The sequence below is a fragment of the Numenius arquata genome, chromosome 7, assembly GCF_964106895.1.
Source record: "Numenius arquata chromosome 7, bNumArq3.hap1.1, whole genome shotgun sequence".
Taxonomy (NCBI): domain Eukaryota; kingdom Metazoa; phylum Chordata; class Aves; order Charadriiformes; family Scolopacidae; genus Numenius; species Numenius arquata.
Window position 1 is genome coordinate 52,270,810 of NC_133582.1, and position 15,387 is coordinate 52,286,196.

A 15,387-nucleotide genomic window follows, 5' to 3' on the forward strand; every position below is an offset into this window, starting at 1 on the left:
TCAGTTGTGTTGCTGAGCTACCATTTCAACCTGAAATCCTTTCAGTAATTATGCATTAAATTAGTACATGTGAAGCTGTAATCAGAACCCTATATGGCTGGGCAAGGGGAGGTAAGGGATGGCCTTTGCCTCGAAGAGTTCACAGTCTGAATTAAATAGTGGCAGCTTGCAAAGATGAAACAGGATTGCTCAGTAATAGTGTTATATAAAAAAGTTCTGCTCCTCTGTTTATATAAAAAAATGTTCTACTCTTCTTTTTGCTGTAAGACCAAAGCACAGATTTGTTTCTGTGTAGGTTATCTGAAGTAGCATATACTACCTTATCACACAACAAGATACCATTTTCTTGTATGACAAAGCTCTCAGTTCTTGTGTCTCACAGAGTTTGTCCTGTAAAATGGAGTTTCACATATGCTGGTCTGCAGCAGTGAATGGATGCTGTTGGTTATGGTGTTACTGGAGATTTTTGAGCTTTAATTTTCAGCAGGTTGCTTTTGAACTTCTGTGACCCCCATTTTTGTACGGTCCCTCTTGCAGTGATGTCCTCCAACTGCTTCTTACAGCTTCTGCAGTCATAACACTCAGTGAAGGTAAAATGCTGGAGTGGTGTCCCTGGGATCGGTGTGCATTTCCTATGAAGAGCCAGTTTCTACAAATTCTCATTTTCTTCTGGAACTTTAATGAAGATTGCCTCGCTTACCTGGGAGGGGCACCTCTGTGAAGAGGCTAGTGTGTGCTGAACCAGGGTGTTAAGTCACCAGATGCTGTTTTCTCTGCCTTCCAGCTGCCTGTATGTCCATGCTCAATATATACTTGTTGACTTTTTTCCTGAGGCAGCCTTCATTCAAATAAATCTTCTGTTTCATATTTCTTTTTGCTAACCACTTGCCTGCATGTGTAGTATGTAATTTGCAGTTGTTAAGATTGATGCTTTTTTGTGCTTGCAGGCTTTAGGAGAGGTCCACAGTAGTTTAAATTTTGGGCTGTGACCTAATGATGGCTTACCTTGGCTTTGGACTCCGTTATCCTTCTGTGCTAATACAGCAATTGCAATCAATTAGTTGCTGAGTGGAAATTACACAGGCCTGGTTTGAGCAGCAACAGTTTGCCAGTAGAGCATCATCAGCCCAATAGAGCTGTCTCCCAGCAGGCCCAAAAACCTGCAGTTTCATGACCATCTTGTTATATTTATGTGGCCTGTTTTTTTCATGGTTCCATGCACTTACGAGCAAATTGATGGGGCAAATAAACTGTGCAGCTAACTTGCAGAGTAATTTTTCCAAGTCTGGGGTAGACCAAACAGCAAGAATTTTGTACTAAAAAATATCCCGAAGCCTCTGGTGTTCACTGAAACTGTGACAATTCACATAAATATGTTTTCTTGTTTGTAGTTGCCTGAATGTAGCTTTCTTAGTCATCTATTTAATGAGAGCTCAATCTGGAAACGTGAAAGAATTTGGTATCTAATCTGTTTCACACATTTTGATAAATCCACCTTAATAATAACATGGTGTTAATAATAACACCATGATCTTGGAAAGAACTTAAACTTGTGTGTAAATATTAAGGTGTTCTTGAAGTGAAGTAGGTTTAAAACTCTTTCAGAATCATGCTATTTATCCTCTGGTGTTCTGTCTTTGAAGTGTAGAGCATCGTCTTCTTTTTGGAGGTAAGGGAAGTTTTTTTTTCTGTTAAAGACATAATTAGGGGACCGTGTTAATATCCGTAAAATCATAGCTGTCTTTGATCTTATCCTTTACATTCATAAGCAGACCTGAATAACACTGCATTTGGAATTGAAACTGTGATATTCATAGTGGCTTCCTTGTAACGGAGGTTTTGGGTGGGGAACAGTTTCCAGTAACACTGAATTTATCTGTTTCTGGCATTTTAAGCTACATCCATGTTAAGAACAATTGCAGACTTTTGAGGAAGCCAACAGAAACGTTTGCCTTGGCATCATTAGTGAAGTGAACTAGTTTCAAGGGAAGTGTAGGTTTTAATTAATTAGCTGAGCTGACTTATATCAGCCAGCTTTCAAGGCCAAGTGAAATACAAGACAGGCACTCTGTGAACCTGGTGGTGGGCGATTGGAATGTGCATATAGATGTTCTGACAAAGCCAGTTGTGTGTCTGGGGAACCTCTGGGCTGGCAGTTCATTCTGCTGTGATCTTGCACCGATCTTGCACCAAAAGGTGAGATCATAAACATCTCCAAGTTACTTGGGAGACAGATCATAATGCAAGTCATTGGTCCTTGTAAATATGAGGTTTAGTGCTTTAAAATCCTTTGCAGGGCTATTATTTTCATAACATTTGAGGTGTTTTGTTACTCTTTTTGGGATGAAACAAATAGAAATAACCCTCTTGGGCTGGCAAGGGAATTTGTCTTCATGCTTTTGTTGCAGCTATTTGGGTTAAGTAATGGCATGGCTCATAGAGGACATGTTTTTCAAACCTAAGTGTTTTTAAGATATGGACAACACTCTCACCCCCCTACCCCCCAGTGTAGTATCTACAACATCAGTGAAATCTGTTGGAGGGACACAGCTACCAAAAAATCTTGGAAATATAGTCACTTCATTAGTATGTGAGCAGGGATCCTAAGTCCTTCTTTCGGTACCTGGACTCTTGTCAATCTTGACCTCAACTTCTGCCTCTTAAGTGATGGCACACTGGGGTAAAAGCAGCACTGGCTACTTCATATTCAAGATGTTGAAGAGTAGTTTAAACTTTTATCTCCTTTAAGTCATTATTTTTTCTTCTATCTTTACCACTTTGCTATCAGTAGTGACCTTTCCTAGTCCCTGTAAGGAGGAAGCTTGCAGTTGTAAAATAATGCCACTGAAATTTGTTAGCGCTTAAAGTGCCCTTTATAAGGTGAAAAGTGATTTTTTACAGTGATTTAAATGCAGGAACTTTATGAAAGTGAAGTTCTCATGTGAAGTTGCTTATGATAACTTTCTTGTATCTTCTAGGGAAAAACTTGTTGTTCCATTATATAGTAACAAAGACGCGGCATGTATTTTTGTGCAGAAATACTCATGTAGAATTAAGTTTTATAATTGATGAAGATTGTACTTAACACAGGATGCTTATGCCTTTTTTAATATTTTCTCTTTTTAAAATACTTTACCAGGTTAGGATTTTGCAGTTTTTTCAAGCTGTAGGTTATTCCTGCGTAGAGTGAGGTGATTTAGTAATCGCAGCTTGGTTCAGTAATCAGGGATTCATTTTGTTAGAATATGCTCCACAGAAAATTCCTGGCTTCCTCTGAGTAGTTCAAAGATGGCACAGTGCAATTTATGGTCTTAGTCTTAATTATACACTCATAATGCTTGTCTGGTTGCCTGGTATGAAACAGGTTGTGGATGTGAGAAATCGAAAGGGTCTAATCCTATGGATGATTAGTTGAGTAACTCTCTTCTGGGTGTTAGCACCCACACTTTAGTCTTTTAATAGCGAGATGGGGGGACCTGGAACAAAACCCAGGGGGTAGTTTATATGAAATGAAAATTTCGTTTTTATAACATGTCATTAACGAAAAAGAAAAAACAGGGTTTCCAGAATCTTAACACCATAGTAAAATAAGAGAACATAGCTAAAAAAACCTGAGAGCATTACAGAAAGTACATAGTGCTTTCTTTCTTCCCACTGTGGAATGAAATTAGTGGAACATAATGCTTATGAGAAGAGACAAGTAATGAAGGCAGCTAATGTACAGTGGGTAGCAATTTGTTCTACCAGGTTTAAAGTGTTACAGCAAAACCAATGAAGTGGCGAGTCTTCCATAGGCTGTGTTAATTCAAGAGGCGAGGGTAACTAGTTAAAGTAATGCTAATCAACCAGTCCCTTTAAAATCTGTAGTTGTTCTGGTGTGTGTGCTGTCTGGATATTTTTCTTATAAGAAAGGGAGCTCGGATCAGCCCTAGGTTGTACTGCTTAAATACTTTTCAAGAAAAAGATGTGTTATCTGTGAGTGTTTAATCCATTATAAGTGTCTGTTTGGAAACTGTTTAAGCTACTTTTGGCTGACTGACCAGCCTATGCCTGTTTGAAGAAACATTGACTAAACATTTTACGTTATTACAGGGCCATTTTGTGAGATTGACAAGAGATTTTTGCCTCCCCTGCTCCTCATCCTGGACTCAATATAATTGAGTGTTGGCTGATAGATAAAATCCTGGTCAGTGGGGTAACACACATTTGGAGGCTGTTGCTTTGGGCAGCCTGTGTTAGAGAATGGTGCTGGTGTCTGTATGAATGTGTTTAGGCGTGAGAGAGCAGAGCACTGCAAAGTCCAGACTTGAAGGTTCAGCATCAGGGAATACTACTACTTAATCTCCATGCAGCTGTGTTTGCTATCTTAAAAGAAGCTAATTATTCTAATTTTTGTTTTGTTTTGTTTAGCAAGCTTGGGATGGTTGTGGTCTTTCTGTAGTTGTTAACAATGTAAATTCACCCTGTGCTCAAAGTGTGCTAACTAACATCAAGGAAGTCAAGACTGTCTGAATTGGAAGTAAGATACAATAAGGATGGGGAGTCAGGGGCAACAGGGAAGAGGGCAATACAGGGAAAGAATTGTATATGTGTTCAGTCCAGTCTTGTGGTACAAGAGTGAACAAGCGGTTATAGACGTCTCCATGGGATTTTTAACTTGTTTATATGTGGGGACATTTTGAGGGGAGAGGAGCGGGCAGTGAGGGCAGGAGAGAGCGACAGGGGAGGCAGGATGAGTAGCGAGAACCAGGGTTAGGAAGGGGCAGGAGAGAGGAAAGGCGCTGGCTGAGTTTGGGCAGAGGATGAGGAAGAAGGTGGGAAGGAATGGACTGGTGACATTCTAAGACAGCGAGAAAAAAGCTGGCAGCGGTGAGCAAAGTGTACGTGTTCCCTGGAGAATGAGGCTGTGCCAGTTTTAGTGGGGCTGCTGGTGTGGCCTTTGTGCCCCTCCACCTGGGGAATGGCTCTGCCGGGGCCACGTGGCTGCTGGCACCCGTGGCATAGCTGGCCTGGTCTCTGCTCCTTTCTGATCTCCTCTGAGGGCTGTGCCGTGGCCTCAGCGCAAGTTTCTGTGCTTTCTTTTTATCTTCTGTTTCTATAGCTGGGAAGAGAAATAATATCCAATGGTGTTATATATAGCTCCTGCTACAATGCAGAAGTGAATGTGACGTTCTCATGATCAGCAACCCAGCAGCTGGTTGCAAGAGGAATAAAAATGCATCAAACATTTTGAGCGCTAAATTCATACAAGATTTTCTTGACCCACCTCCTGGATTATTTTTTGGTGGAATTGGGGTATAAAATATACAACACAATCGACTTGAAATACATGTGAAGTCTGTTATGTGGAGGGGGAAAGGACTGATACACTGAATAGAGACTGTGTGCAGTGTGTCCCTCGTGTGTCAGGCAGCACCTACTGAAAGACACGACTCTGCTTTGGGCAAGTGCCAGCAGGCGGATTTCTCTGTGCTTTGATAATGTGCTCCTACAGAAGTCATGGGGCTTTTGGTTTTTGTCTTTGCATTTTCATCTTCAGCTGGTGTTACGGTGAGCTGCTGGCGAGCAGCGGAAAGGTGGTAGACTCTTCATTAGAGCTTTCTCTTGTCCTCTCCCACGGATATATGCAGCACTCTGATGTAAACCAGCCCTAATGTTGTCTCCTTCAGTCAAAGAAACTGTTGTTTATAGATGGAGGTTAATCCCATTTAAGAACTGGATTAGTAGATACGTAGTCATTTAACCACAGATGCCTAAACTTGGGTTGAGGTAGTTTTCAGATAGTCCTGGCTGGGATTAATGCTCTGCAGACATTCTGGATCAAGACAGTTTCATGGCAGGCCATGCACCGCCAAGGTGTAAATCTGACGGAGCTCACCATGACAGCAGTTGTATGCTTGGCCTGCTTAAATGACTGTGGGTTTTGTAGAAACAAAGGCAAGTAAAAGATCTGTGTGTGTTGCGTGAACCTAATTTTGCCTCAGAGAAGTGAATTATAAAGATAACACAGAAGATAGCTGATGCTTTGTTGTCTTTGGTTAGCTCAATACGGAGCAGAGGGTGGTATGCTGGTAATTACTGCAGAATTTCCCCAGGCACCCCCAAGATTTGCTCCTTTTAAGGATAACAGGCTTGGGGTTGCTGGTTGGATTGGCACTTTTGCTTTTACCCCTCTTCTCTGAACTTCCTGAAAGTTATTTATCTCTTTAGGGACATATCGATAAAGGCATGTTAGCAAATCCTGGAGCCTGAGCTTTGCAGGTGCAGATGTAGGAAGAAAGATTAGAATCTTTGAGGGCGTGGGACTGGGGATTCCCTGCTCGCTGAATAAAGACATTATCTGTTTCGAGCAGTGGTGTGATAAATGCACTTACCTTGAGCACAGTCCACATTCAGTTCAGTTAAAAGACAGGGCAGCAGAAACAGATTTAAAAATAATTGTATTGTGTTTTAAAAACAAAACAAAATCCACAAAAACCACCAGAAGCAACTGATCAGGTTAAAAAAAAATGTGGTTATCAAGATAATGAGCTTTTAAACATTAACGATGCTTGAAGTTGTAGGACAAAGCAAGAACAATCCACAATATGGGTTTTGCTTGAGGTTCCTCTGCTTTCCTCCCCCAACACAAAGTACATGCTTCTTAGAAGATGGATAGCAGCAGTGCTATGGGGAGCCATTTAGTAAAAGCAGTTTGTATTCATTATAGTTAAAATGCAGAAGTTGCACCCAGAATTGTTTTTAGAGTAATGCATAAAATATGTTGTTAATGACTATGTAGTAGTAATCTGCACAGGCATGATGCACATTTTCCATTGGGAGCTTTTGAAGACTGTTTATGCTCAGCCCCTAAAGGTGCATTTCTACAATGTAGGGCAAGGCTGTATTTGAAATCTCAATATAATCCTTTTTTTTTTTTTTTTTTTTTTAATAAGAAAACTACATAAACTATGGGCATACTCCTTTGGTTTTAGTTTCAGAAATTTAAACCAAGAGTACTTCTTTGTTAGATAAAAGCAAAACATAACTGAAAAGGACAATGAAAACAGTGATTGAAAACATATTCTTTCATTTGAGTGAATGCACTCGAGGGAATTGGATTATGTTTGCTTCAGGGCATTTGGTGGGCAATGCTCTGCTTAGCAAGCATTTTGCTTCAAGTGCATTTTTGTATGACTTTTCTGATTAAAAGCTTCAGAAAATAAACTGTAGAGAAGAGAGAAAGCAAAACTCAGAGATGCAGAAGAAAAGTATCAAGTCCCATCTTAAGAGATCTAATCACTCTTGAAACATCTCAAAATGTGTCAACCGTATTTAGAAATAGCTACGTTAAAAAAGAAGAAAGCTTGATATTTTTAACACTAAATCATGGAAAGCAGTGAAAACTAATATTTATGACGGGGATTGTGAAAGCTTGTGTGACAGTTGGAAATTACATCACTGTTGATGTTTCAAATTCTTGTGTAAAGTAATGCAATACTGTGTTTATGAATGAATGAACAAATGATTGTGCTGTGCTAAGCATACTCTATATGGACGAACTGGGTTGAGCTATTTTATATCTCTTGTCTTTGTTTATGTTACTTTGCAGTACACAGTCCCATATGTTTCGGTGTAAATATAGAAAACTCAGTTCAGTGTATGTATTTTTTATTCCAGATACAGACCCACGTGTATTAGAGAAACAAGAACTTCAGCAGCCAACCTATGTTGCTTTAAGTTACATTAACAGGTAAGTGTGGTTATTTTTCAGGTATAACTGATCTTGGTTTGCACAGTATGTATATATATGCATATGCCAAAATGGTATGCTTATGTATGCATTCTGTTACACATTTCATGTTATATGACACCATGATAACACCTGTTTTGGAAAGACAGTTGAATTAAAATTCAACTACATTTTTTATCACTTTTATGTAGGGCACAAGTAGCCCTTCAGCTGTACTGCTCAAATAATTAGGGGATGAGATTTTAGCATTTTATGTTTAAGCTAAATCTTGTGCAGAACAAGATCATTTGTCTTTGCTTAATTTTCTGCTTTCTTGTATTCCGCACAAGTGAGTGGAGAAAGAAATTTTATTTTTTTTTTAATTAAAAGTTAAAGTTAACTGATAATAGTCCAATATATAAGAGAATTTTTTACAATACTTCAGAAGTTTTTCAGCCACAGTGTGCGTCTTTAAAAAGCTTCCTTACCAGCCCTATATAACCTAAAATTTAAGAAATTAAACCAATTTTTAAAGCATTTATCTAACTAACAGAGCCTTGGTTTTTCAGTTATTGACTGATGGCAATCAATACCTCCAGTGTACTCCTGCATGGAGGAGTGGAAGGGTTGCTCATGTTTCGGGCTATGTTATCGTGAAGAGCAGCCTGAGAGCTGTTCCTTATTTTCCTTCTCACTGAAGCACATTGCAGAATTCAATGGAGATAGCTCAGATTACTTTTCCTCTGGGAGGAGAATGACCCATGGAGGATGTTGCATGGAAGGGAAAGATGGCAAGGTCTGGTTCAGCTACAGTGTCCCTTTTTCAGTATGTTTGCCAAACTGTCTTCTAATCCGAAATGAACACTGTACAGGAAGTGTAATTCCTCATATAAAACTGTTTTTCCTGTTCTAGGTAAATCAACATGCTGCTATTCTAGGATTATTTTGCCTTCTTTTATATATGTTTTTTTAGATCAGGTGTACTATGGTTCAAAGTTGCAGTTAGTTGCATTTTGGAAATGCATTTCTCGGAAAATATTCTGTATGGGATTATTGACTTTTATACATGGGACACCAGTTCCCTTTTGTATCTTTACTGTCTAGACGATGAGATACAAACTCACAAGCCTGGAAAATAAACCGAAAATTTAATTCAGGATAGACTGAGTTAATTCAGACTGCCATGGGTTACACATAACACAAAACTTTTCTGTCTAATTATACTTCATGTTAAAAACGGGAAAAAAAAACCAAACCCAACAAACTTTTTCAAACACAGATCCATCATTTGGCTCTGGACGTTTGCTGCAGAGAACGGGTGTTGGGCAGGGGGGTGTGGGAGGAGGAGAGAAGACTTTGAGGTATAAAAGTAAGAAGTGGTGTTCACTTGGTAAAATGACTAAATTTTCTCCACTGCATGAGACTGATGATTAAGAATAGCTGGTATTGACATGATTTCCTGCTTGGCAAGAAACTCCTGTTCTTCCTGGAGACAGTCCTACCCTTTAAAGCATATTTTGAAATTAACCATGACCCTTTTTAACACTTATTTCTGTTGATCTCATTTAACATATAAAACTTTTTTTTTTTTTTTTTTTTAAATATAGACTTGGTATGTTGTTGTATATGTTGGTGTGTTTCCCTCTTTCCATTATATACTTGGGCATTTTCTCTTGTTGCTTCTGTGGTTATTGTTACTTCATGTGAGGGAGAGGGAAGTTTTTTTGAAAATTAGGGAAAAACTGTTTTAAGACCACAGAAAGTGCCATGGGACTTGATTGTCTGATTTGGAATCAGACTGCTTTTAAATTAGTTTGAAAGTGATAGATCATCTTTTCATGATTTCATGATTTTGGTACCCTTTCTAATCAAGTGCTATGTGACTGAGTTTTACTTACTTACTACGTATTTTGTCCAAACTTTCCTACCCTTTTAATTCTGATAAATAATTCTGCAGAACTGAATTGAGTTGTTCTTATAGTAAAACCCAATCTGAATTGACTCTTATTTAAACCAGCTGCTATTTAATTGCTCTTTTAATTGTATTTTAATTTTTTTCCAAAGTGCTGATGTCTTTCATTGAACCACCTGCTCTATGCAGCTCAAGCTCTTGAGGGAGCAGCAATATCCATTACACTACGAGACATGCCTTTCTATTTCCCACTACATATGCCAGAGCTGAGCTCTGCTTTGTTGTCCCAGGCTATGAACTCAGATTTTGTAGCCTAATACATGTCATAAACATGTTGCATACTGTTAGATATCAAACACCAGATACTGCTGCACTTTTTTTAAACCCATGCTTTTATGGCTTCCAAGTGGAACTGAACTTAGCTTGGTTCCTGCTGTGAGTTCCAGACCTTAAAACAATCTTCCTCTCCAGGTTTGTATATTCAATATGTTCTGTCTGGGCCATACGCTCTCGTGGAGCCTGGGAAAATAGGGACTTCTGATTCTCAGGGACTGTCAAAATTGTATGATAAGATGTAAGCTTAATATATGTTGTGGTAGAAAGATTAAGTGGGTGTGCTTTATGCTCTGCCAATTGCCCTGTTGTACAGTGGCCATTATAAGCTAAAACAAAACAAAACATAAATCTGCGTTGTCTGGTTTGATAGCTGGGAGGATAAAGTTGTCGGAGAAGCGGATAGTAGAGACAGCAGGGCACACGAGCCTTTGTTTCCAACCTGAAACATACTCTTGTTTCCATTTCCCTTCTACCCCTGGTTATTTTCTCAGGCATATTAATATGGCAATATTGTATGTGCCGTTAAGTTCTGAAACAACCTTCAGATTGTGGACGTCTGAATCTGTAAGGCTCCGTCTCTTTTCTCTGCTGGAGATTTACTGCCGTTACAGCCTTCAGTAACTACACACAGATGCAGCTTCCATAGTGTGTGATCCTCATGTAGACAGATAACGTTCCTTTTAAAACCAGTGGACAAAATATAAATTATAGGTCATAATGGTTTATTATCGCTACATCAAACACTTGCACCAGGCACTGACTGAATTGCCACAAATCCTTTTCTCAGACAAAGTTTAGTGTAGCCTTAATGCAGTGCCCAGTATTGATGACCGTTCCCTGCTAACTTTCGGTTTGCTTCTTAGAAGTCAAAATTGGAGTCAGTAAGGCACACCACTGCCAAAGCAGATGCAGTTCATCTGCTTCCATCCTGTAAATACAGGAGTGCTTTGTCTGCGAGGAATTCACTGGTACTGCTGCATGAATGGGATGCTGGCTGTGATCTATAAGGAGCAGTTGCACTTGGGCCAACATCCTCCAGTACGTCAGAGAGGTATTTCCTTTGTATATGGGTCAAGACACCTTTATATTTTGTGTTGATTGACGTGTGCAGAGATTAGTGGCAATAATTAATATTGCTTATACTACTACTTGGATACAGTATTTATAGCTTTAGGTTAATTACCATGATTGTGAGTTCTGCTTGGTATTTACTGGAACCTACATAGTGCTGTTTGTGCCTGGAAGTCTGCCGGAGTCTGGGACTTTGGCAACAATGGTTCTCAACTTTGCTGTATTACCGTGGGATGTGAAGCCCTGGCATTGCAGCATACTGGCAATGTGCAGTCTGATGGAGAGAGACTCCTCAGTATTTGCATATTCTAAAATTTGTTTAATATGGATATTGCTGGTTACCTGTTAATGATGAAAGCAGCTGTTGTGGGAACATGTTGTGGGGTTTTTTAAACCAAAACAAACATCCCAGCATTATTAGCACACATGAGAAGACAACAGAGGCATACAAATACTTTCTCGGCTAAAAAGGTGATATTAAAAAAAATGCTAAAAATAAAAAGCTTTGATTCCAAAAATTAATGAAAAATCCTTTACAATTAAGATTTAAAGGAGGTATTTCAAGTTTGTGATGTTAAGTACCAAAATAGGAAGAAAGCATAATTTATTGGAGTAAATTCCTTTCACCTTGAAAATGGAACATAGGAAGTGCCATAGTAACTTGTATTATTGGAAGCATATGCCGTAAACAGAACAGCAAAATGTTCATTTAATACAGTTTCTATGAAATACACATTCCTTAGATACAGAAATTGCTTTGATTAAAAAAATTTCATCATGGTGGGGAAAAAAGGGAAACTAGAGTGCACCTCCAACTGAAACTAAGCTGCCTTAATCATATAGTGTTTCTACTGCAAATCACATAATAGCTACGCTAGGGAAACGTTGAAAGCAAAGACTGTTGTAATCTTAAAATCTTTAAAAAGGTACCAAAATACTTTAAATTACATTACTCCTAGGTTCTTTTTTAATAGTGGTTTTCTAGTGATAATTGAGGTCGTATAAGAAAGATCATATCATAAAATAGGTTTTAAGCATCAATCCTGCAAACAGTGTACAGCACACTGGCATGGACGTTTTTAATGCTGCCTGTGGACAGTCGAATGAGGCTGTTGAATGTCTGTAAAGTTTAGTCTTGTGCACAACTGGGAATACAAATGGAGCTTGTGATCAAAACTGGATGGTATTCTTGGGTGAGTAGTCTAAGATTGTCCTTGCACATCTCTGAGCCAGTCCTTTGCTCCTCCTCCAGATTTTATTTTTTTGCTCCTCCCTCCAGATTTTATTTTTAACAAGCAATATTTTGCCTCACTGTTACCATTTATAAATTCTTGTAGGCTCCAGGCTTCTCCCCCCATTTCCCTTTCCTCTCAATGGTCATTGACTTCTCAAAAACAAATTTCCCTACTCTGCTTCCTTTTTTAATACCACTAGTAGTAAAATCAATCAATTCTGTGAGCGTATGCATTTGTGAAAGGAAGTAATTGCACGTGAAGTTCTAACCACCGCAAACTGTCCCTGTGTCTTGTCCAGCTCACTAATTCTGGTTCTACTGCTATTACCTATTTTTTCCAGGAGTAAAATTAACAGCCAACACCACAGGATTTAATGATCATTTGAAAGTTATTTTAAAAAGTGATAAGTCTTTAGGTAGTGATATATTTAGTATGCAGTATGTCACTAATGCAATAACAAGAAGAATGTTTTGGATTTGGAGGCAGTGCCCTTTGACTATATCCGTGTGGTTTCTTAGCAGAGCATCCAAGCCACATGATACTGGTCCTTTATTTATTTGGCCTTAACTCTTTTTAAGGTATACTGCTTAGTGCTGGGTAGAAATTTAAAGTGCTTTACTGCTTTTAGTACAGGACATTCACTCTGCCATTGGCCACTTCCATTTGTGTCTGTTCTTTATCACTGGGGATATCTTCTGCTATGTGTTTAGCGGGTTTCCTCTGTCAGTCGGTTCTGTGTATGCATTTAGTTATAACAGTTAAACATGCTTTCAGTAAGTGTAGGGATTTATGTTAAAGCATCCACAGCTTTTGCAGCACATTGCACTTTTTCCTGTGGTTCTGCTATGACAGATTTTCCCAGGTAAGCTATCAGCAGTAGTTAAATAAGAAGCTAATGAAAGACTGTAGCCTCTCAGAGGTCATACCCAATAACTGGATATGCCACCAAAAAGCTCTATAGAACATTTTCTCAGCAGCAGTGGAAATCCTTTCTTTCCTTTTTTCTGAGAGCGTGAGCATTAAGTTGTTTGTGTAATGTGTGGAAAACAAAGATTCAGTTTCCTCCTCATCCTTTAGGAGTGTTTTAATCATAAGACTATTGACCGGGTTGGGTTAAGACATCATTTCTCCTCTTGACATTTGCCTCTTTATTTCTGTGTACCGTCATTGGAATGTCTATTGGAGCACAGTTTGGAATCAGCCATGAGGCTGGAGAGAAGTAAGTTTGTTTCTCTATGCTTGCTTTCTTAATGGATACTTTTTCAGAAAGCGTATGCAAAATGGAGCAATTCCTGAACAGTGAGCATCTTCCTTTAAAATAAGTATTCACGGCAGCATTCACTTGATAAGCAGAAGATCAGGCTTCAGGTCTTTCTAATTCAGGCCTGAGATTTCAACTTTGAAGGTGTATTATTGGTGGTATGTTATAGATTAATTCATGCTACAAATAAATATATAAAACCCCTTAACAACTGATTTTTTAATCTCAAAATAGTTAATTCAACTTTTTGAATGAAAAAGCAAAAATAAAAAGGACCTAAAAGAAAATGATCCTAACTTTTTTTTCAGTATAGCATACAGTGTCTTAATTCTCATGTCATGATTCAGAAGCAAAAAGGTACAGACAAGAAAGACTTCTCCGTTTTAGGAATCTTACTGGGTATCAGTTTTTCTGTACAAGAAAATCTGAGCCAGTGAATCTGATGAACTGATGCTGTGCCACCTGTTCAGACTTGCTACATTTTATAGTGCCTAGTACCGCAGTTCTTGCCCTTTGTCTTAAAATTTAACTTTTCCTTTCTGTGTTATGATACTGTCTTATTTGAATTGAATGTCACAGCTCTGTGAAAGTGCAGTGATTTCCTCACGCTGTTGATTCACATCCCATTGGAGGTGCGTGCCGATGCTTCCAGTAGCTGCTGGATTGAATGTGTGTGACAGAATACAGAAATGAAGGGATCAAAGCAACATGTCAATTGGTAGATAACATTTTTCTATCTGAGCTTATTTTTAGGTTTTCAGTGACCAAATAGATAATGTGTTTTTATTCATATAACCGTATCTTTATGCTCTGCTGTTTGACTTGTTCTGGAGATGGAACAAGACTAACTTCGGATGATAATTCAAACAAGATGTGCAGAAATGAATGTTAGTTGAGGTAAAAGGAATGCCTTTTGGTTTGGAAGGATTTATGCAGTTGGCTTTGTTTTCTCTTTTTATCAGTTTTAAGCTAAGCAAAACTGAAGATTTATGTAAGGTACAGCTCTTTTATTTCATGTCAGCGGTTAAGATCAAAAAGCAGATTGGCATTTTAAGGAAAAGCCCTAATATTGTGCCCTGAAATAAAAATTACATGATGTATTAATATGCGTAGGACACTGAAAGAATGTGTTTTAGTTGTAGGGTTGGGTTTTTTTTGTTTTTAATTGAGAGGTAATTAGCTTTCTTCTGGCAATGCTCATATGGAAGACTCAGGGACAGAAAAAATTCTGTCTTGTGAATTTCAAGTAAAAGAAGCGTTACTGAGTCAGCATTGTTCCTTTTGGGTGTGTGTATAAACACCTCTTTGTGTGTAGTTTAGTTAGCAAACACTCAAACTGTCAATATAAATCCTACAGACTTTCAGGATTCTTGTCTTTATTGGTGTTTCTTCATCTTTTGTCAATATGGCATGCCAAAATTGATGAAAAAATCATCTGGCCTTTCTGGCACTGTTTTTTGTCTTGACCGGTCCTGTTTCAATTCCCAGCTTTCTGCATATATTTGCCATTTACCTTTGCACAGGTCACTTCGTTTTAGGGAGAGGAGAGAGAAATTCTTCAGTTTCCTTTGCTTTAAAGAAGAAGTTGTTTCTTTTCTGTGATGATTAGATCATAAGCAATAGTAGTGCTTTCAGAAAGACTGCGTTTGCTGTATGAAAAAATTGTATTCAGATATTTCATTTTCAGCTATGTGGGATAACAGCTCCCAGTATCTATTTCTGTGTATGATGGCACAATGAGGCTCTTATTGGACTCTGGTAATATCATACGTTCATTCTTTATGTTACAGTTATTTAACATACTCACAAAATTATTTGAAAAAGCCACTAATGTGCCAGTTTCATATCCTTTGCAGAAACA

The 15,387-nt window shown here is 38.4% G+C and overlaps 1 protein-coding gene across 1 annotated transcript in view; it reads left to right on the forward strand.

Annotated features, from left to right (window-relative positions):
• The window catches only part of JAZF1 (JAZF zinc finger 1), a 192,037-nt gene that overhangs the window by 98,204 nt on the left and 78,446 nt on the right, over nucleotides 1–15,387 (forward strand). The window contains exon 2 of the mRNA XM_074150941.1: nucleotides 7,660–7,732. Coding sequence (XP_074007042.1) covers nucleotides 7,660–7,732 — 73 coding nt within the window. The remainder of the gene's footprint in view (nucleotides 1–7,659; nucleotides 7,733–15,387) is intronic.